The 23064-nt window shown below is 39.7% G+C and overlaps 1 protein-coding gene across 1 annotated transcript in view; it reads right to left on the minus strand.

Annotated features, from left to right (window-relative positions):
* Positions 1 to 8736, minus strand: part of ARIH1 (ariadne RBR E3 ubiquitin protein ligase 1) — a 118281-nt gene extending 109545 nt beyond the window's left edge. Inside the window, exon 1 of the mRNA XM_032342527.1 lies at positions 7638 to 8736. Within this exon, the coding sequence (XP_032198418.1) occupies positions 7638 to 8006 (369 nt within the window). The 5' untranslated portion in view covers positions 8007 to 8736. The remainder of the gene's footprint in view (positions 1 to 7637) is intronic.
* Between the last annotated feature and the right edge of the window lie 14328 nt (positions 8737 to 23064).

The raw sequence follows: 23064 nt of genomic DNA on the forward strand, positions 1-23064 counted from the left end.
TGGGCAGTTTTGTTTTACTCTGTTTTTTTAATTTTATTTTTTTTAAAGATTTTATTTATTTATTTGAGAGAGAGAGTGAGATCACAGTAGGCAGAGAGGCAGGCAAAGAGAAAGGGGGAAGCAGGCTCCCCACCAAGCAGAGAACCCAACGCGGGGCTGGATGCCGGGACCCTGAGATCATGACCCGAGCCAAAGGCAGAGGCTTTAACCCACTGAGCCACCCAGGCGCCCCTGTTTTGCTCTGTTTTAAGTAGTTTTTTTTAATGCTGGAGGAAGAAAGGGTAAAAACTGCCACTACTATCTCCATATGCCCCAAAGGATACAACTATCCCAGGTTAGAAGCCTCTGATTATAGTTCATTCTTTCACAAGTGATCATTAAATGTCAGCCAAATAAATCCTCACTCTTACATTTATCCCATCATTTAATAGGAATAACTAAGCTATTTAACAAAGCAACAAATAATAGTATGATAACATACAAAAGATGAACTGTATATTGTTAAAGTCTTAGCCAAGTTATGGCCTGTGATATTATGCCTATTAAGACAAAGTGTCTAGTAGAAAATAGAAAAGCAGTCAATTTTATCAAAACTTTATCAAAAATACAGGTTCATTGTTGTATGAAGAAAGAGGGTCTCATTAACTTCAGGAAGAATAGCTTCCAACACAAAATTATATTAAAAAAACAACTTTATCAAAAGGGTGACCCTAAGAACAATAGGTGAAAGTTACAATAGCACATCTTAATTACATTTTAAAAAATCAAGAGTTAAATTTGAAATGAGCTACATCACAAAATACTTCACTGTCATTTATCTGCAGTTAAGCAGAGATTGGAATGTTACTGAGAGGATTCTTAGAGACAACAAAGAAGAACAAGGACTCTCAGCCCTGGGTGTGCATTAAAATAATCCAGGGAAAATTTCTGTTTAATGACAATGCGTGGTCCAAACTCCCAGAGACCCACTGCTTAGTCTGTTGTGGGGTCTGAGTGCCTGCCTTTAAAAGAAAAATCTCAGGGCAAGAAATCTGAGTAAGATCACATTAATGTCAATACACTCACGGTTGTGACATTATGTTATAGTTCTGCAAGGTGGTATCACCGTAGAAAAATCAGCAAAGGGTATGTGGGATCGCAATGCTATCGTTGTTTCTTACAACTGCAATTAGAAGTGTGAAAAAAAAATCCCCAGGTGATTCCACTACGTAGCTAAAGTTAAAAAAGAAAAAAATTATTGGACTGAAGAATCTCAAATTTCTTCCAATTCTGAGACTGCAAGCTATTTCTTTTAATCTTAGCTATTGGAAAGTAATAAAGAATGCTTATCATCTAAAGCCAGAAACAAATAATTTATAGTTAATCCTAAGTAAAAAAATCCAAACTACTATGCCTCTCATTTGTATATAAATTAAATGGATAGATAAGCATTATACAATGGTTATCCTTCACCTCCTGACAAAGCCAAACGGTATGTAGATGATGGAAGAGCCTCTGAGATGGCCCCAAGGATCCCTCACCTCCTCATCTTCACACTTGTGCAACCTCCTCCCCTTGAGTGTGTGGATACAGTTAATCACTTAAAACAAGTAAAACAGGACAAAGTGATGGGATGTCAACAAATGAAATTATAAAAAGACTGTCTTCTCTCTTGGGGGCTCTCAGACTCTTCATTCTGAGGAAAAGAAACTGCGTTATAAGCCACTTTCCGGAGAGGCCCACATGGCAAGGTACTTGTGTCTCTGGCCAACAACCAGCCAGTGAAAATCTGAGGCCTGACAACAGAAGGGGAATCTCCCCTCCTCAAGCCTCGAGAACTGCAATTTAGCTGATACCTTGTGCTTGCAACCTTAACGGAGTTAACATGAGACCCTGAGCCAGAGGCACCTAACCTAACTCAGCTGCACCCAAAACATGACCCATAGAAACTGTAATATAGTGTTTTTAAGCCACTGAATTTTGCGGAAATGTGGAGTTGAAGATAACTAATACATACAGCTACCATATGTCAAACCCAAAATAAAGGAATCTAATCTGATGGCTTCTGCCTTTCTTCAGAGTATCAAACCTTCCAGTTTCTTCAATTACAATTTACAAACCCACAATTACCACCCACAATTTACAAACTCTGTTCTACTTTAGTGAACCTCACCATTATTCGGACACTTTCCTTGTTCTCACTTCATTCAATTTCTTAAAATGGCTTTCTATCCCTTTTTCCTATCTATCCAAATCCTAGCCATCCAATCCTAGCCAGATAACACCCACAGATTTCTCTTCCATGAATACCTATTACTATCCACTTAGCACCTGATGAAAAGACTTTCTGACCCAATAGTTTTGAGTGTCTAAATTCAAAGAGATCATCAATTCCTTGAGAATGTCTTCACATATTCTCTTCACCATTTACTATAGTACTGAGCAGGAGCAGTTACAGTATCCAAAACCTTTTATTTTTTTCCAACATATTAAATAAAGAAACTCAAATATTTTTGTGTTAAAAAAAAAAGAAGTGGAAAGAAAATCAAGTGCTCTAACCTAGAATGTAAGGTGCCACTAGTTTGGTTTGCATGTTTGAAATAACTGAATTAAAGACCACTTTATCTGAAGGATACCAGTAATAATGACAAATCCCCTCCAACTCTATTAGCCCAGCAAGCACTGTGAAGCACTTTTGAAATTTCCCTTTTATTAGTTTCTTAAACAACTTGCCTTCCACCATTAACCCACCTCTGTTGTAATTTATCACTATACTGATAACACACTGAGAAACGCTGTTAAATTTCAACTGCATCAGTGGTTCTCAAACTTGAGCTTGCATCAGCATCACCTGGAAAGCTCATTTAAACCAACGGCTGGACCCCACCCCCAGAGTCTGATTCACAGGACTACTGCCATAAGCGATTTAATAAGAATTAATAGAATTTAAAACTTATGGCTCAAATAAGTTCAAGATCAGGTGGGAAAAGACAGAAATTCAAGAGGAATAAACTATACCGAACACTTTTTATTAACAGCTTCAAGATACATACTCTCTCCCCTTCTTCTCCTCTTCCACTCCCTACCCAAATAAGTTAGCCAATTTAAGTTCATCCTGATTTGCACACTTCAATTCACTTCTCTGAAACAGTGAGCATCTCCAATTAACTAAGATTATAAAAGGATGTTAGATTAAAAAAAAATCAATATAAAAAGAAAAAAAAGGCCAATCTAGTAGTTCAACTCTCTTAACTACTTCCCATATTAAAACAAACAAACAAACAAAAACAAAAACTGAAGGTTCTGAGATGTAAACAACACTTGCCATTTGGAGGAAAAAGCCAGGGCTAAAACTGACTCTGAGTCAATAATGCTGGTATACACTGCCTCTCAATTTATGCTTGAAACCTCACCTTAGAAGTTCTTTAAGTCTTTTAATTAAATAAATAGCTGAAATAAAATTAAAAACTTCAACAGCCACCAGAAAATTTCCCCTGTAAAGATATCTGTTGTCTTTAAAACAGACTATTTAGCATAATAAATCTTAAAATAGCAAGACACCCACCCACTTCTTTATACCTTCTCTGTGACCACTCCTATCCATCAGCCCATGCTCCTTCTCTGCAGCACTACTTAAAAGTAGTATTCCCGGGGCTCAGTAAGTTAAGCATCTGCCTTCAGCTCGGGTCATGATCTCTGGGTCCTGGGATTGAGCCCCGCATGGGGCTTCCTACTCAGCAAGAAGCCTGCTTCTCTTCTCCCTCTCCAGCTTTCCCTGCTGTGTTTGATTTTCTTTCAAATAATTAAATAAAATCTTTTAAAAATTAATTAATTAATTTTAAAAAGGGATATGCCTAAGGGTTACCACCTTCTCACTCTACTCATTCTCCAAAATCATGACAGTAGATGAACTATGACTATCCCAGTGGTTAAGAACTATCATTGGAGTGGCTAAAAATATATAAATGCTTAGGCTCCAACTCAGACTTAACTGATGAACAACAATCTCTGGGAATGAAGCCCAAGGACCTCTATGTTCCCCACCTTTATATGCTCCTTAGGCAAGAACCATGCCCTCTAATCTAGTTGACACCGTGACTGGCATACACACACAAGCACAACCAACATTTGCTGAATAATGTTGTGGAAACACAAAATAGCAAGTTTAAAGGCCTCTCAATTGCAGAACTGTGTGGTGTTTAATAAATTACCAAGCTGCTAAAGCAATTACATTAGAAATCCACTGTTCAATAATACTAGTTAATAAATACAGTTAATAATACTAGTTAATAATAATACTACTAACTAATAATACTAGTTAATAAATACAGTTGGGTAAGTTAAGGGCTTTTAGTACTTCTTTAATATTTGTATAGGTTAAACAATTCTGATCTATTCTTGAAAGTTCACAAGGTAATCTAGGTAGCCACAAAGATTTAAATATAACAAAGCCAAACTAAACAAATTATAACAAGAGAGTTACGAAAGCTAGAAAACCAAGAGTCTTCTAAAACAGAAAGTGTTAACTCATATGAAAGCTAAAACTAACACGCAGATATGTAAAAATTACAATATTATCTACTGTTGCCCAGAATTATTCTCCCCAAAGTAGTAATAAAATTCCCAAGGAAAAATTAATCTGGCAATCTTTTCACATTTCAATCTTTATCTCCTGCAAATTTATTTTCAAATTCACTAATAACATACCTGATTTCATATTGAAAAGTAGCACTGGGGAGCAGGGGATTTAAAATTTTTTAGAATTAACAGTAAGCTCTCTAATATGAAGTAAAGCAAGGGGTTTTAATTTGATAAACTTAAAACTTATTGCCATATTAAACAATTTTTTCAACTAAAAAACCTAGAGAAATGATCTTTAAAAATCTCAACGAATATAAAGAGGTTTTATAAAGCAATAAAAAGTCCCAAAAAGGGCTCAAAATGAGCAAAAGCAAAGGGCAAATTACAAAAGAAATACCAATGTCCTAAGATACATGTTAAAAGTTCTCTTCACCTTTTTTTTTAAAAGCAAATTTTTAAAATGATGACTATTTTATCCTAATTAAGCACTGGCTGGTGGGGGGAAACTAACATAGCCTTTCTTAAAGCAATGTGGTAGGTAGTATGTATCAAATGCCTTGAAAATAATCACATCATTTGACTCAGCAATTCAATCTTTCTAGAAAATAAAACATTCAAAGATTTATCTATGACAATATTCCCAATGAAGTTAGTAAGAGCCAGAAACTAGAAAATAAAAAGGAAGGCCAATAATAATGGACTGATTAAATAAACTAGTCTAGATTTATAATCATGTAAACACTGAAAATGGAAAGTTATTAACAAGAGAAAACTGTTGAGACTCCTTCTGTTTCCATAACCTGCTTTTTTCTACTGAAAAGGAGAATATATAGTATGATTCTGATGTTATTAAAATATATGTATAGCTCACCCAGAGGTCTGAAAAGATAACTAACTTCAAATTTTATGTATCTCTCTTGGTGTAGATCTCGTCTTTTTTTTTCTTGCCTAGTCATTTCTTTCTTAGAGTGTGCATGTATGACCAGTGTAACTTTTTAAGCTTAAATCTAACATAAAAAAACAATTGCCACAACCAAAGCCTAGTTTAGATCTAAGAAGCACACCATTTGGAAAAAAGATGACCTGGGATACACCCTATTCTTTCCTTTACTGGTATTTTGAAATATAAACTTAACAAGGAACTGAAATTCATATATTCAGGAATGCCATTTAAGAGACCTTAACATGAGGTCAACTAAGAAAAAGATAGTTTTCAAAAATCAGGCATGGACACCTCTTAAAAACAAACAAACAAAAAAATACCCTTAGTATTTTGTGGTCCTTATTAGCTCAGTTCATCTGTGTTTATTCTCTCTCCCCTAAACTAACAAAGAAAGAATGATGTCATATGCATTAGCTACATCCCTGTTCCAGAAGTGACATGAAGAACTTCTAAGGTTTGGCCTCAGTGCTTAAGACACACCTAAGAGCTGAGAAAAGCTGGATGAGATTTACTACATGAAAACAAAGAAGTTAAATAATAAATATCCATTATCCATGAGTTTTTAAAGGCCTAACATGTCAATAAAACAGGTAAGTTTGAAAACATTGGATTTTATGTACTGTGGTGGTAAATAATGAAAAGAGAATTAAAGGTTTTACTCTAACTTCTTTTCATAAAGTTTCCTCAAAAAAAAGAAAAAAGTGTCAACTTAGTGGCCTAAGAACTGTCATATTTTTAGAAGCAGAAAAAGAGCAATAAAACTTATCTTCCTTCTATATACCTTCAATTTCTTCCTCAGACTGCAGTATCCCTATAAAGTTTGAGATGTCCACTGTTTAGTAGTCCCACTATATATCAGATTTTTTTTACTTACTATTATTCAAAACAGGGTCTCCAAATAAGCTAAAATAGACGTTTCAATGAAAGTATTCTTTACTAGACAATACTGTAAAAATGTGCTATTCACGCAAACTGAACAAGTAGCAGTGACATACTACTGCCAAATTACCCAGTGAATGTTAACCAATTATTGGTGGGGGGGGGGGGGGGGGAGTAATGAGTGCGGCAGAAGAAGGCAATAGTAACTTGCTCCTGTATATAGTTTCCTCATATGTAACTAGTGTTTTCTAAAAGTTGCACTGAATCAAAACTTCATTTTTATTCTTCAATCGTATCCCTGACCCCTCATCATAATTTTTTTTTCCCAAACAAATGTAAACTTTGGACTTCCTAAAGCTCAAAAATGCAAAATCTGACCCATGAGATCAAACGAGTTGTGTTATCAACTTAAACCAAGCCTAACTCACCAGGAAATAAAAATTATCAGAGAAAAGAGTCCAGACGCAGAAAGCCCCTACTTTCTAACTCACAATAGAGTCTTGTCTAATATTAGACAGTAACACTGCGTTTTGTTGTTTTAGCTGCAAGGCTGGGTATGCAATAAGCAGTAGCCATTCCAACAGCTTCAAGTCAGTCACTGGCTACCAATGAAAAGTAGCATTAGGTCCCAAACAGCCAGCAACGACATAAAAAGATGAGAGCAGAAGCTTCACCATGGGTAAAGAAAGCCCATCAGCACCTCTTCCGAGAAACAGTTCCCTTCCCCCACCTTTAAGTAAGGCACTTAAGACTGCCAAGCAGATCCATTTCTTTATTAACCGGTGCCCGCTTGGGGCAACCGTACACCAAGCTGCTCTTAGGCCTACTCCAACCCCTTCCAAAAGTGCTGAAGCGAGAATGAAGGCCGGGATAACCCTCTTAGGGGCCGCGTTCGTGCTGCTGCTCTTCTCCACCCCCCCTCCGCCCCGCCCCGCCTCTGTAGGCGCTCCTCCGGCCAGAGGAAGGACACCGGGCCCAGGGACAGGCAGAAATTGCCCGCAAGAGAAGTGTTCGGCGGCCGAAGGCCTCCGCCATAGCAGGACCTGGAAAGCACCGCCCCCAGCGCACCTCCCCACACCCGGCTAACCGGCGAATGTCTGCTTTCGACACCCTCTTATCCCCAGCAGAGGCAGCGGAGGAGACAGGGCCGGGAGGAACCGGGCTGAGTTGCGCACCAGGCCCAGGCCTGCCCCTCGGGCCGCCGAATCTGCTCCCCAGTCCGGCCAGGTCAAGCCTGCGCGGCGGCCACCCTCACCTGGATGACCTCGTTGACCTCCCGGATACATTCCACCATGTGTTGCAGAATCTGCTCGGCCGTGAGCACCTCGTAGCGGTAATCCTCCTCCTGCTCGTGCCCTGGCCCTCCGCCGCCGCCGCCGCCGCCACCGCCACCGCCGGGCCCCAGAGCGCTGCCGCCGCCGCCGCCCGTCTCCCCGCACAGCAGTCCGTCCCGCTCCCCGCCGACGCCCAGCCCGGGCTCCACCAGCTCCACCTCGCCCAGATCCAGGTTATCATCGTCCGGCTCATCGTCGTCCTCGTCTTCCTCCTCCTCGGCGCCGCTGTCCTCCTCGCTGCACTCTTCGTCCTCGTCGAACTCGTAGTTGTAGCCCTCGTCCGAGTCCATGGCGCGACACGCGAGGGCCCGGCGAACGCTGGCCCTGAGGCGGGGAGAGGGCGGGGACGCCGAGGCCCCGGCTCTCGCTCCGGCTCCGGCTGATGTCCGGACGCAGGCCTGGCTCCGGCCCCGCGGGCCGCGGCTCCTCCCCGGGTGCGGCGGTTGGCGGTTGGCGGCTGGCGGCGGCGGCGGGGAGGACGCGGAGGAGGGAGGGAGGGAGCGAGGGGGCCGCTTGCCGCCCGCCTCAGTCAGACGCGGCTCCGCTCCGGCCTCCGAGAGAAAACAGTCCCCAGCGCCACCTCCACGGCCGCTGCTACCGCTACTGAGCCAACAAAGGGGCGTGCGTCACCGCGTCGCGCTGCGTCGTCGCGTCACTCCTCTTGGCGTCACTGCGCCCCGCCCCGCCGCCCCTGCGTGGAGAACGGGGAGACCCCACGGCCCGGCCTGGCCCCAGGAGCGCGGCACCGCGGGAATCGCACTCTGGGTTCCGGCTGCGGTTCGTCTGTGGTCCGACACCAGTGAATCCTGCTCGTGAGGAGGGTGCAGCCTCCTCGTTACCGAGAGAAGCTCTCCTGAACCCGGCGCTGGGTTTTGCCGCAGGCCGTAGGGATGCACCCCCTTCTCTGAATCTAGCGAAGGTGGCCTTCCCCCCGGGCGGCGGAGACACTTCCCGTCCACCCTGGAGTAATTCGGGGAAGTCCTAGGCTGTTGAGCTCACATTCCTACTGCCCGAGCTACTAAATGGAAACCTTTTCAGGAGGAACCTGTGTACTGAGGGACAGGTGAACCTCGTTTTAAGTAGTTCCGCTTCTGTACTCCGGGACAGACAGTGGTTTTTTAAGTCGCTGATAGTGACGTCATATAGAGAAGCGTTTCCTGAACTCAGCTCAGCAGGAATCTACCTATTCAGGGCCCTAAACAATGTAAACAGTCGCGGCTTTCCTTAATGGAGCACCGTGTAAGGGCTCTACAAACGTTCTCTCGTCTTCACGGAACCACCAGTACCCATTGTGTATCTGAGGCTAGAAGGGAAAGGGACTTGACCAAGAACACTCCCTGTTTCAGCAGCTGGGTCACCTAAAACATCAATCATAAAAATGCTTTATAATGCATAATACGGATTAGGTACTACAGAGTATATAAAATGCATTGTAATATAACCCAAGACAAGCAGTTATAGGAATATCTACAAGAACCAAATATAGCAGAAAGACAGTGCTTGTCTCTTACCTAGAAATGTACTGTGTGAGCTATGTGTTGATTGATGGCTGGGAGTATAACAGAGAAGATAGGGAAGTTGATCTAGACTGAGAGTAACGGAAACAAAAGCTTAGTAGGTGCAAAGTAGTTTACGTCTCAGCAGCTTATAGCGCAAAGAGGATAAATGGGAAAATACTGGGCAAGTTAAGGGTCAGGACAGTAAGAGTATTTTATGCCATTCTAAGAATGGACTTAAATCTTTCTAAGCAAGGCAGGAGAACCAGAGAAGTGTCCTGAAGGAGGAAGAGGTCTAAGAAAGCATCCTCTTGGGATAACCTAAAGGATTGACCAGATTAGACATTTTTAAAAATCTGAATCCCTAATTTACTGATAAATCTTACTGTTAAAATGACAGATTCCCTTTGGAAATGGATTTTTAAAATTGAAAAATGCCTTTAAAATGTAAACAAGCTTCTACCCATTTGTCAATTCTGTAAATGTTTAAATAATCAGAATTTCCCCAAATAATCTGGATTTGTAATTTAAAGCTTTTAACAGAAATGCTGGTAGGTCTTGGTCCTTTGATTCTATTTCTACTTAGCAAGTCTAGGTTGTTGCCACAGCTGGGGTAAACTGAGGAGACTAGCAACCTTTCTCTCTACCCCATCGTTACTTTGTTTGGGGTGGGGGGGAATTCAGTTACACTTGGGAGTAACCACAACTCCTTTGCACCATTTTTTTCATCCTACCCCTACCTTGAATAAATCCTACCATCCTTATTGTCCCCTTTGGTACTAGAGCAATTTGGAGAAATTTGCATAATCACATGCATTTTATCGTTAAATTCCAGTTATCAAGCACAACTGAACAATCAACACCATCCAGCAATCCTGTTAAAATTTTCTGAATTGTCCTCCCTCTTCAACAGTTTTCTCAAACCCCCACTGCTGTCTTTCCAAATCCTCTCATAGTAGGTAACTTCACATCGCAGAGAAATTTGAAATCATACGGGCCAATGTGACAAGCTTGCTGAGCAAAGAAGAGAGTGTTAAGGGATAAAGTCAGAGAAGGCCTGTCAAGGCAGGCGGGCAGCAGAGCTTTATAGGCTATCTTAAGAAGTTTACATTATTGCAAAGGGAGTCATTAACAGGTTTTAAGCAGAAGAATGAAATAATATAGTATGCATTTTAAAAAACTATGGCTAAAAAAAAAATAAGAACTATGGCTGCTTTGTGAAAAATGGGCTATGAAAGCAGAGACCAATTATGAGGCTCTCTCAGCAGTCTGGGTGAATAATGATAATGGCTTGGGCCAGAGTTGTGATAGTAGAGATGATGAGAAGTCGTTCAGGTATAATTTGAAAGTAAAGCCAATAGCTTTCCTGATGGCTTAACTGTGGGATTGTTAGAAGAATCAAGGATGGGTATTAGATTTGGAGCTTGAGGAGCTGGGTGAACGGAGGTACCATTTACTGAAACACGTTAAATTTGAAGTGCTTGTTAGACATCCAGGTAGAATATTGAATAGGCAGTTATATCTACTAGTGTACAAGACAGAAGGTCAGGGGAGGTAGGGCTGAAGATAGAAGTTTCTGAGTTTATGTAAAAAAATGTTGATGAGGGGCACCTGAGTGTCTGAGTGGGTTAAAGCCTCTGCCTTCTTCTCAGGTCATGATCCCAGGGTCCTGGGATCAAGCCCCATATCAGGTTCTCTGCCGAGCAGGGAGCCTGCTTCCTCCTCTCTCTCCACCTGCCTCTCTGCCTGCTTGTGATCTCTCTCTGTCAAGTAAATAAATAAAATCCTAAAAAAAATGTTGATGAGAAGCGTAGGATAAATATTGAGAGCTTAGGCTTTGTAGAAAACAGACCTGAATTTGCCTGTGCTCCTCCAGTTGCTGTCTATAACCTTGACCAAATTACTGAACCTCTCTGAGTTTTACTTTGGAGGATTATAATTCCTATTTTCCTAAGATTATTTGTGAGCATCAGATGAATAATATATTTAAAACACTTGACATAGTGCCCAACACAGAAGTGCTCACAAAATTAGAACTTTAAAAAAGTGTCATAAGTCACCTTGCACCTTTGGAAAAAACTATAGCCGGTTGGGTTTATAATCTCTTAATTGATTTTTTTGAATTATGCAAGTATGCACATGGCCTCAATCATTCTCATTTTCTGAGGAAGAATATTGATCTGCTTTTTTCTCAGAAATTTTTTCCATAGTCTCATAACTTCTTTTTTGGTCAGTATCATGGGCAACATCATAGGGCTTCTGAATCTTGGGGCCTCTTATTCAAGAATAAACCTTCATAACCAGAATTTCAGCAACACTCATTCCATTGATATTTTGGAAATTATCTTGGAATCAGGTTAGGTTATAGCACTATTTAAGGAAACCAGCATAACAACTTCTCTCTGGCCCCAAATTGTCCAAGGGATGACCCACATACAATGTTTTTTTAAGTGACTTGATCTTAAAGGTATTGTTGGTATACTGCTTTCTAGCTGTGGTGTTTACCAGCTAGAAGTACAGTAATCTGTAAACAACAGGACAAGGCTTTAACCCACTGAGCCACCCAGGCGCCCCAAGAAATTACTTTTTATCATGTTGTTTATAAAGTTTGTTTTAATGCAGCATTTTTTTGCCTTCTTAAAAAATATTTTAGTTCTTGTGCTTTACCGGGCAGTAGGTAAAAAAAATAAATTTTAATTTTAATATAAATTTAAGATTAAATTTTAGCAAAAGTACAGAGAGATACTAATAAACTCATTGAGTACTTTAAATTTCTTTAAAAACATCTGTCTGGGGGTGCCTGGGTGTCTCAGTGGGTTAAAGCCTCGGCCTTGGGCTCAGGTAATGATCCCAGAGTCCTGGGATTGAGCCCCTCATCAGCCTCTCTGCTCAGCGGGGAGCCTGCTTCCTCCTCGCTCTGCCTGTGTCTCTGCCTACTTATGATCTCTGTCAAATAAATAAATAAAATCTTAAAAAAAAAATCTGTCTGTGTACTTACAAACCACAATTAAGTGTTACATCATTGTTGAGAGGTAGATTTTATCATACCAGTTCTTTCTTCCTTTTTTTTTTTTTTAAGATTTACCTACATAAGAAAGAGCACAAGCAGGGAGAGGGGCAGAGGGAGAGGGAGAAGCAGACTCCCTGCTGAGCAGAGAGCCTGACACAGGGCTCAATCACAGGACCCAAGGTCATGACTCCAGCCGAAGGCAGAAAGACACTGAACCGGCTGAGCCACCCGGGCACCCTTTATCATACCAGTTCTATTTGGTAAAAATAAGGCTTAGAGGAACTAAAGTTATATGCTTCATTAGAAGTCTGGTAGAGTTACTAACTACTGAAATAGAACCTGAGATTCCTGACTACAGTCCTTTCTCTAATTTATCTTTCTTCCGGGATATAGGGTCTAAGGACTCTATTATTTTTTTTATTTTAAGATTTTATTTATTTATTTGACAGACAGAGATTACAAGTAGGCAGAGAGGCAGTCAGAGAGAGGAGGAAGCAGGCTCCCTGCTGAGCAGAGTGCCCGATGTGGGGCTCAATCCCAGGACCCTGGGATCATGACCTGAGCTGAAGGCAGATGCTTTAACCCACTGAGCCACACAGACGTCCCTAAGGACTCTATTATTGAACTTAAGATTTTATGAAAGTAGTCATCTACAACGGGTGGTAAGATAATGCTGGAACTAGAAGGAGAGTACATGCCCTCGTGCAATTAGGCAAATGTACAAAATGTACCATAGTGTCTGTGTTCCCTGTAATTGCAAGACACGTTAATTTGGCCTTAATGTGTGCTTATACTCCAGCAAAAAATAGCAAATGATCATCCCCCCAAAAGGAAACATGTTTGTCCTAATGACTTAACCACTTGAAGGAAAAGGTGGGTTTTTATTTTAAAGATTTTATTTATTATTTGAGAGAGAGAGGGAGGTTGAGAGAAAGAGTGGGAGGAGGTGCAAAAGGGTGAAGCAGACTCCCTATGGAGTACGGAGCCCTACGAGACTTAATCCCAGGATCCTGGAATCATGACCTGAACCGAAGGCAGTTGCTTAACCAACTGAGCCACCCAGATGCCCCCCAAAAAGTGGGTTTATAACAAATTTTCAAAAGAAATGTTTCTCTATGGTATACCATGCTTCTAGTTTGTTGTGTCACCTTATGGATATATTTGAATGAATGGACAAATAATGGGCATGAAGTGAACAAATATATTATTGAGTCTCTATGCCACAGCAGGTGTGTGTATGTTTTTAATTTGGTCCTTACAGTCTTGTGAAGTTGAAATTCTTAGCTTTATTTGATAAGGAAAAAGACTCAAAAATGGAAAAAATAAAAATAAAGTTCATAACGGTTACAGGGCTTTGATTCACATCCACGTTTTCAGAGTTCATGTCCACTGTTTTTATCTTGCAATTATCAATAATTGTAGTAAGATCTTATTCCTGTTCTAAAACGTGCTTTTGTGTTTGTTATAATGGAGTAATTGCTATCAAGCCTACAGTTGTCCAGATTGGCAATGTAAACATTGACTGTATACAATGTTTGTTCCTACTTGGAAATAGGTCATAAAAATAGAATAGTAGATAAGTAGATGTGTTATCCTCTATTTACATAATTTTGCCTTATTCTTAGAGATACAATCTTAGCATTTTTAATGAAAACTTAAAATATGTAAGTCATGATTTTTTTGGTCAATGAATCAATAGTTACTTATTAGTATTTATCAAGTGCAAAGTACCTTTCAATGGCATTCTGGAAAGATTAAAAAAAAGAAGGTTGCTACCTAAGAAATCAAATTACTTAAGGGGGAGAGACTTAAATGGACAGGTTAGCTATAAAAATGGTAACCGTACATCAGAGAGAGATCATAAACCAAGAAGAATGTTACAGATGGTGAATGCTAAAGGAGTTTAAAGAAGGCAGAAGTCACTAGACTGGGGTGTTTTAAGAAAGCATTGTATGCCAAACTTTCTCATACCTTTATGCCTTTGCATCTGCTGCTCCCTCTTCCTGACCTTCTTCCCAGGAGCACCTAACCCACAGGCATAGAAACTGCTGTTTTTCCAAGCCATTCCAAACCTGAACCTTGAGGCCTAGGACACAAGTAGTCTATGTATCTCCCATTCCTAACAAGCTTCCAAGTTTCTTATAATGTTGGAATAAATTAATATGAACCAAAAACTATAAGCCAATAGACATTTATTGCCTTCTTACCTCAAATGTGTTGAATCTTGTCAACATTATATCATCGTTGGTATTCTTACCTGTTAATCCTTGGTCTCTATGAAAACATGAAGATTGTGTGGAGGAGGAGGAGAGGGCCTGATGTGCATATCCTCCACAGTTCTCCTGATCTAGGTTTTCTGTAGGGCAAATACCAGCCCCAGAGGTACCTCAGCTTCTCACACTTGACGGCCAGAGAGGCTTGACTGGACGTAACTGATACAAGGCAGCCAGGTTCTGAATGGGTAAAATGGACTATAGCAGGGAGCCAAAGGGAAATGCCTCAAGGACCTGAAGATTGGAGTGAACAAGGTGACCCCAGAACAACAGCACCCGACAGACCCACCTGGCCCCAAAGCTTTCAGAAATTTCCTTTTTGGGAGGTTTATCTCTTGGCTTGGGTTTTTTTTTTTTTTCATCTGTTTTGCTTGAGACAATAACCATGATTTAAAAGGCATAGTCACTTCTTCTAGCTTCAGGAACCAGACGCCACTCCTTATGGTTATTTTGCAATGTGGCAGGAACCGGTTTTTCAATTCTGTCTTTCCAAATATACCCTCACAGACAGCATCAGTAAGGTAGTAGTGGAGGGCCTGTGGCACATGATTGCTCATCCAGAAGTCTTTATAAGCTGCTTCACATTTTGCTTTCATGAAAAGGTAATTTCACATGTTGCGTGTGTGGTTTAACACACTTGAATTCTGAAGCACTGAACAGAATTCCCATTTTAAAGAATTTGGAAGGTCAATAAAATAATGAAAATCATTACATTCTACCTAAATGTTATTAAAATGGAATAGTCCCAAAGGGTTATTTCATAGTTACTGATTGGTATTTTTTTTTACATAAAGCAAAGCTGGGTATATGCAGACACATTTTTTTGCTGAACAACAATAAACTGCAAGTATGATCTTGATCCTTTGTTTTCCTCTAGGTGAGTGTGTAGGAGGCTGCAGGTGGAGAGGGTCAGACAGAGGAATGTTGTACTCAAGTTAATAGTCTCACCTAGCTAACCTTGGGAGGTGCTATAGGGTGACCACACCATAGGGTCCAGAACAAGAAGCCTCACGTATTAAGTAGATGACCTTAGCCAAGTTACATAACCACTTAAGAGCCTGTCTTCCCATCTAAAAAATAGGAAGAACAATAGATTTTCTTCACTGGATTGTAACAACTGACAATGTGAAAAACTCATTACACTTATCATTATTGGATAGAGAAAATGTACAATGTTCTAGGTTTTTTTTTTAAGATTTTATTTATTTATTTGACACAGAGAGAGGTCACAAGTAAGCAAAGAGGCAGGCAGAGAGAGGGGGAAGCAGGCTCCCCATTGAGCAGAGAGCCCAATGCAGGGCTCAGTCCCAGGACGCTGAGATCATGACCTGAGCCGAAGGTAGAGGCTTAACTCACTGAGCCACCCAGACGCCCCCAATGTTTTGTGTTAGACCTGAGGATGTATACAAAGATGACTATTCAGCCAATTTTATTTTTTTATTTAAATTTTAGTTAGTGAACAAAGGATACAATATTGGTTTCAGAAGTAGAATTTATTCAGTCAATTTTAAAGTGATGGTTCTTTGAAGGGTACAAGCCCTTATTTATCAAATTGTTGAAAAATGTGGCTATGCTGCTCTTGCATGTCTGTATTTTTTACTAGTTGATTCAACAAGCCCATTGTTCAGTCACCAAGTATGTTAAGTTCCACTAGAGGTTGAGAATAAGAAGATAAAGCCATTTCAGCTACCAAGATGCTCACAGACAAGTGAGGGAAACAGACATGTAAACCATTAATTAGATTACAATATGATAAGCACTATAATAAGGTATGATCTGAATATTAGGGGAGCAAGAAGATAGGCATCTCAGTGTGGGAGATAGATAAGGGTGTCATGGAGGGCCTTCCAAGGAGGGTGTGGCTTGATCTGAATATTGGTGGAAAATAATGTTCTGGAAATAGGGAAAATGTATCAGTGTGAAAGAATATGACGTATTGGAGTCATGACCTGTTTGGGGAACTGCTAGTAGGTCAACCTACCTGAAATTTAGGGTGTATAGAAGACTTTTAGCAATATCCTTGTCTCTTCTCTATATTCTTTCTCTATTTCTTTCCCTTCTCCCATGCTTTTTGATCCTCTTTCTTTTTCCTCATTTCCCCTTCCTCCTCCCTCCTCAGGTATCTTGGCTAAAGATTTCACAACTTTCATGGCAGAGCTAGAAATCAAGCCCTGATCTGTGTTTCTGTTTCCATAGTCTGTGCTGCTCCTGCTATGCTAAGATTTTTCACTCTTCTAACAAAGTTTGTCGTTATTTTCCTAGGATTTTTGTGAGGGAGATTATGTCAGGTTGCTTGCTTTTACTAAACTAATTTTGATCATTGCATTTATGTTTTTATGTTCTATGGGGCAGTAGATTGCGTACAAGGAGGGTAAGATAGGTTCCATATTAATTCAATTAAATATACATTTACTGAATACAATTGAACATAAACCATTGTTGTAGGTGTTATTGAAAGTACAAAACAGGTTACACTTCCTATCCTTAAGAAACTTACAATCGAATACAGGAAGTGATACAGGAAATAATCTATTGCAAAACAGCTCATCTACCAGCTGTCTTTTAAACTTAGCACAAGAGGGGCGCCTGGGTGGCTCAGTGGGTTGAGCTGCTGCCTTCAGCTCAGGTCATGATCTCAGGGTCCTGGGATCAAGTCCCGCATGGGGCTCTCTGCTCAGCAGGGAGCCTGCTTCCCTTCCTCTCTCTCTGCCTGCCTCTCTGCTTACTTGTGATCTCTCTGCTTACTTGTGATCTCTCTCTGTCAAATGAATAAATAAAATCTTAAAAAATAATAAATAAAATAAAATAAACTTAGCACAAGAGCAGTATTTCTCAAATTTCTTTCTTTCTTTTTTTTCCATTATCAGCCTCTATGGAAACTTTTTTAAGCCTTTCCATCTTAGTCACTTACCCCCAATGAAATTTTAGTACCACAAATAGACTGTGTATCTATGTACTGTATGTATATCAGTGCTTTATACGTAAAAAGATTACTTTTTTCCACAAACACACCCAGAACCAATTTTTGCCCCCTTAGGGTCAATATTGGTCATGTTGAGGACGTATGCACTCGCCTAACACTAACACTTCCAAACTCTAAGATTGGCAAATTCCAGTTTCAAAATTTCTTTAAGTATCAACTAAGATTAAATATAATTAAAAAATTAAATTTCCTGAGTTAAAAATAAAACCCATGGAGGCGCCTGGGTGGCTCAGCCGGTTAGGCATCTGTCTTCAGCTCAGGTCATGATCTTGGGGTCCTGGGATCGAGATCACGTCGGGCTCCATGCTCAGGGGGGCGTCTACTTCTCTCTCTTCCTCTCCCTCCATGTTCTCTCTTTCTCTCTCTCAAATAAACAAAATCTTAAAAAAAAAACCCACATCATTAGATAAAAAAATAATTGGATATATTCATGCCTGTGTGGCTGAGTTCAGGGCTGCCACCCTGCAACTCTAGGGGACTAGATTCATCATACGATCTGTGTGATGGGAATGGAGGGAGAGAATGAAAAATAATTTGAAGCTATAAGCATGATGTGGTTGAAAGAGGAACTCAAGTTCACAAATCATATCAACTTCTGCCGGCTCTAATCATCTTAAACTTTTCCTGACATTCCTATCCTGTACAGAATTCTGTGTTTGTGCTCTTCAATACGTAATTCATTCTTGATGAATGCTTCATTCACTCACGTATTAATTTATATACAGACCACAAATGCATACCAACTAGAAAATTGCCAGTGTGCACACCGTGATTTCAGTTCTCAGTCCCGAACTAGAAATACAAATGCTATACCAATAATTTTTACCCTACGTAGATACCTCCTTACAAAGCAGTTCATCAAAGCTCAAGTGCCCACCCCAGGACAAAACTGAGTTCTCCTGGCCTTAAAAGTCAAGGAACTGAGGGAGGTCTCCAGCCAACAGCCTGCGAGGACCTGAATCCTCAGCAAAGAGCTGAAAGCTTTGGTTCACAAGTACCGCGAGGAGCTAAATTCTGCCAACAACCACGTAAGCACGCTTGGACGTGATTCTTCCTGCAGTCAAGCATTCCAGAGAAGCTGGAGGCCTGGCCAACACCTCGGTTCATCCTCATGAGAGATCCTGAGACAGAGGACAGCTAAACCACACCCAGATTCTGACCTACAGATACTCTGAGATAATAAGTATTTGTTGTGACTGTGTTTTTTCATTGAATTCTCCTTTAACCCCAAAAGATCTCCTTTTAATTGTTCAATAGGTGTGAGAATAACTGATTAGATTCCACCTACTATACACAACCGTAGAATTTCGCTTCTTCGTAGCACTCACTGGACTTGTATAATGTTTGTCTTCTCCACATTAGGTAAGGGCAGAGACTCTTCCTGCCATGTTGATGACTAGAGACTATATACACAACACAGTTTTCCATACTTAGAAGACAGATAATAAAGAAGGTAATTATCTGGGGCACCTGGGTGGCTCAGTGGGTTAAAGCTTCTGTCTTCGGCTCAGGTCATGATCTCAGAGTCCTGGGATGGAGCCCTGCATCTGTCTCTCTGCTCAGTGGGGAAACTTCTTCCTCCTCTCTCTCTCTCTGCCTGCCTCTCTGCCTACTTGTGATCTCTGTCTGTCAAGTAAATAAAACAAAATCTTAAAAAAAAAAAAAAAGGTAACGATCTAACTCGATCTAACTTGTTTTCCCACTTGTTCCTTCTACCAAGTTAGAGCCCAATCCTATGCCATGTATCAAAATAAAATCCAGATAAATATGAAAGTACAAGAAAAGGAAATATGGGGTGCCTGGGTGGCTCAGAGGGTTAAGCCTCTGCCTTCAGCTTGGGTCATGATCTCAGGGTCCTGGTATTGAGCCCCGCGTCGGGCTCTCTGCTCGGCAGGGAGCCCGCTTCCCTTTCTCTCTCTGCCTGCCTCTCTGCCTATATATCTCTCTGTGTCAAATAAATAAATAAAATCTTTAAAAAGAAAAAAGAAAAGGAAATATAAAATCAGTACAAGAAACATTGGTGAGTATTTAATCATCTGGGAGTAGGAAAATCACTCATCAACAATAGTACCAAAGGCAAATCTACAAACCAAAAGATTAATAGATACTACTACATAATTTGATGCTTGCTTCTGTAAAAACAAAATCATAAATAAAAGACAGACAAAATGGGGGAAATCTTCACAACATGTATGACAGAGAGTTATTTACCTTTAATGTATGAAAATCTCATGAATTAATAAGATATATATATATATTTAGTGCATTTGGGGGGACGGACAGAGACATAAACTAAAATAAAAGTGTCCAATAAATAACCAAGAAAAGTCATTGCTTATTAGCAAATGAAACAGAAATGGCAATACATAATTTTCATCTGTCAAAATGGTGAAAGTTTTATAAAATTCTAATACTGAGCTTTGATGGGAGACAAACAGGAACAGAATGATGACTTGTAAGAATACAAATTAGTACAGTTTTTCCAAAGGGCAGTTTATTAACAAGAAAAACCTTAAAATGATCATGTCTTTTGATTCAGTAACATTTTCTTCTGGTAACTTAACCTAAGGCAATTTGTATAAAAATCTAGCTGCAAAAATGTTCAGAGAATGAATTGGTTAAACAAATTATAATATAAAATAAAAAACCATGCTATCATTTAGAATGATACTGTAGAAAAATATTTGAGCTGTAAAGATGGTGATATCTGGATAAATGAAGGGGGAAAAAAAAGGAAGCTAAAACCAGTATTAGAGGGGTTGCCTGGGTGGCTCAGTTGTTAAGTGTCTGCCTTTGGCCTCTGGCTCCCTGCTCAGCGGGAAGCCTGCTTCTCCCTCTCCCACTCCCCTTGCTGGTGTTCTCTCTCGCTGTGTCTCTCTGTCAAATATTGTATTTATATTATAAATACAAACCAATATATATATTTATATTATAAATATAAACCATTTAAAAATCTTTAAAAAAACAGTATTAGAGGATGGTCGCATGGTGCATGGATGGGCAGAAAGAAAGCAAGTTAAGAGGATTTTTAATTTACATATTGTAAAATTTCATTTACATATCATAAAATTTACCCATTTTAAGTGTATGACTCAATTTTTTTAAAAGATTTTATTTACTTATTTGACAGAGAGAGATCACAAATAGGCAGAGAGGCAGACAGAGAGAGAGGAGGACACAGGCTCCCCACTGAGCAGAGAGCCCGATGCAGGGCTGGATCCCAGGACCCTGCGATCATGACCTGAGCCAAAGGCAGAGGCTTTAACCCACTGAGCCACCCAGGTGCCCTGACTCAATTGTTTTTAATAGATTTACAGAGTTTTGCAATTATCACATTTCAGTTAAAGCAATTTTTCTTATTTACCTTTTTAAAAAAATACTTCTGCAATTAGTGTTATATAGCTGGTCATTTTAAAAGTTAAATTCCTCCTTTACTACTGACTTTTCTGGAAAAAGAGGAGGCAAAACACGAAATGTCAAAATAATTATAATAGTAGTTAAAATGTTTTCAAAAGAATGAAAAAGGAAGCGAGCAAACACACTTTAATTCTTATAGAGGGATTGAAGATACATGGAGATTGAAAGACCTGCTTTCAGTTTGTGTAAGTGTGCCTATTTGCAAAAGGGCTTTCCTCTCTTATCCCCACCTGCCCTCTCTCCTTGAGCTTGCTGATCCTCTCAGCATATTTCAGCTTAAAGGAATAAGGAGTTTTGGTCTGGAGCCATTAAAATTTCTAATTCAATCTTAATTCTTCTGATTTTTCTTTTTTCTTAAAAGTAAGCTCTACCCCCCTACATGGGGCTTGAACTCACGACCTGGATATCAAGAGTCACATGCTTTACTGACTGAGCCACCCAGGAGCCCCTAGTTCAATCTTAATTCTTAAAAGTAAATTGGACTTAAGACTTGATAAATATAAGGGAAAATGAATTCAAGAAATATATAAGAACATGGAAGAATATGGAATCAGAAAAAAAATGATAACAGAATAGATTGATGTTTCAAGAATCAACTTGTAATAACCAATTCTTATAGCTGTGGAAACTATATGATATATACCAAAGAAACACTCATTTCATGGTGAAGCCACAATAATTTTCCACCTTTAAACATCTAATGCCACCATGGAGAGATCAGATCTTAAAATGCCAAATAAACAGGGATGAGATTTGAAATTTTCTGAAGTTTTATCCTACCCAAAGACATTTTGTTTTATAGAAATAGAACACATACCTGTGTTTCACTGTTGGTATGTAAATTACTTCTGGAATAAATATGAAAATACAGAAGAGCAGGGTGAAATTCCAAAACCTTTCTATGCAACATCAGGAAAAAATAAAATCCAAAAATGCTTTTTTCACAAAACAGGATCACAGACTATTATGAAATGAGATACTAGTTACCTCTACTCCAATCTCTTTATTTTACGAATGAGAAAATCAGAAGGATCATGATCTGTCCGGAGTGTTACTATTAGCTTAGTATCAAAAAAACTTAAAACTCTCATCTCTCTCTTCTTAATCTACTGCTTCTTATTTTAAGCTTTGTTTTTATGGGAAGCAATATAGTAAAGTCTCTTGAATCAGTTTGGTTTCACAAAGGAAAAAAGAAACAAAAACAAACAAAATCAGTTTGGAGAACAAACTGATGGTTACCAGAGGGAGGTGGGTGGAGGGATGGTTGACATAGGTGATGCGGATTAAGGAGGACACTTGTCATGATGAGCACTGGGTACTGTATGGAGTGTTGAATCACTATATTGTACACCTGAAACTAATATGACACTGTATGTTAATTACATGAAATTAAAATTTCTTTAAAAAGTGGTTTCAAATCCTGGGTCACCACCTAACTAGCTATGTAATCTTTGGTAAGTCGGTTAATCTTTTTGATTCTCACCTCATGGCAGCGATGTCCACAACAGCCAAACTGCGGAAGGAGCCTAGATGCCCTTCAACATATGAATGGATAAAGAAGATGTGGTTCATGTATACAATGGAGTATTACTCAGCCATCAGAAAGGATGAATACCCAGCATTTGCATCAACACTGCTGGAACTGGAAGGGATTATACTGAGTGAAATAAGCCAAGCAGAGAAAGACAATTATCATATGGTTTCACTCATATGTGCAATATAAGAAATAGAGCAGAGGATCATAGGGGAAGGGTGGGAAAACTGACTGAGAAGAAATCAGAGAGGGAGACACTCCATGAGAGACTCTGGACTCCAGAAACAAACTGAGGGTCATGGAAAGGGAGGTGGGTGGGGGGATGGGGTAACTGGTTGATGGGCATTGAGGAGGGCAGGTGATGTGATGAGCACTGGCTGTTACACGCAACAGATGAATCATTGAACACTACATAGAAAACTAATGCCATACTATGTCAGCTAATTGAATCTAAATAAAAAAAGAAAGTGGAGGAACTAATAGAACTTACTTCACAAGGGTGTGTTAAGATCGAGATTATATGCAAAATGCTTAATAACATCTATTATTATAAAATGGCATATAGTAAGCACTTGATAAACAGTAGCTATTTATTATTCAGTGTAAATAAAGTTTTTAAATGGTAACATGATAGG

This window comes from Mustela erminea, chromosome 5 (genome assembly GCF_009829155.1).
Source record: "Mustela erminea isolate mMusErm1 chromosome 5, mMusErm1.Pri, whole genome shotgun sequence".
Taxonomy (NCBI): Eukaryota; Metazoa; Chordata; class Mammalia; order Carnivora; family Mustelidae; genus Mustela; species Mustela erminea.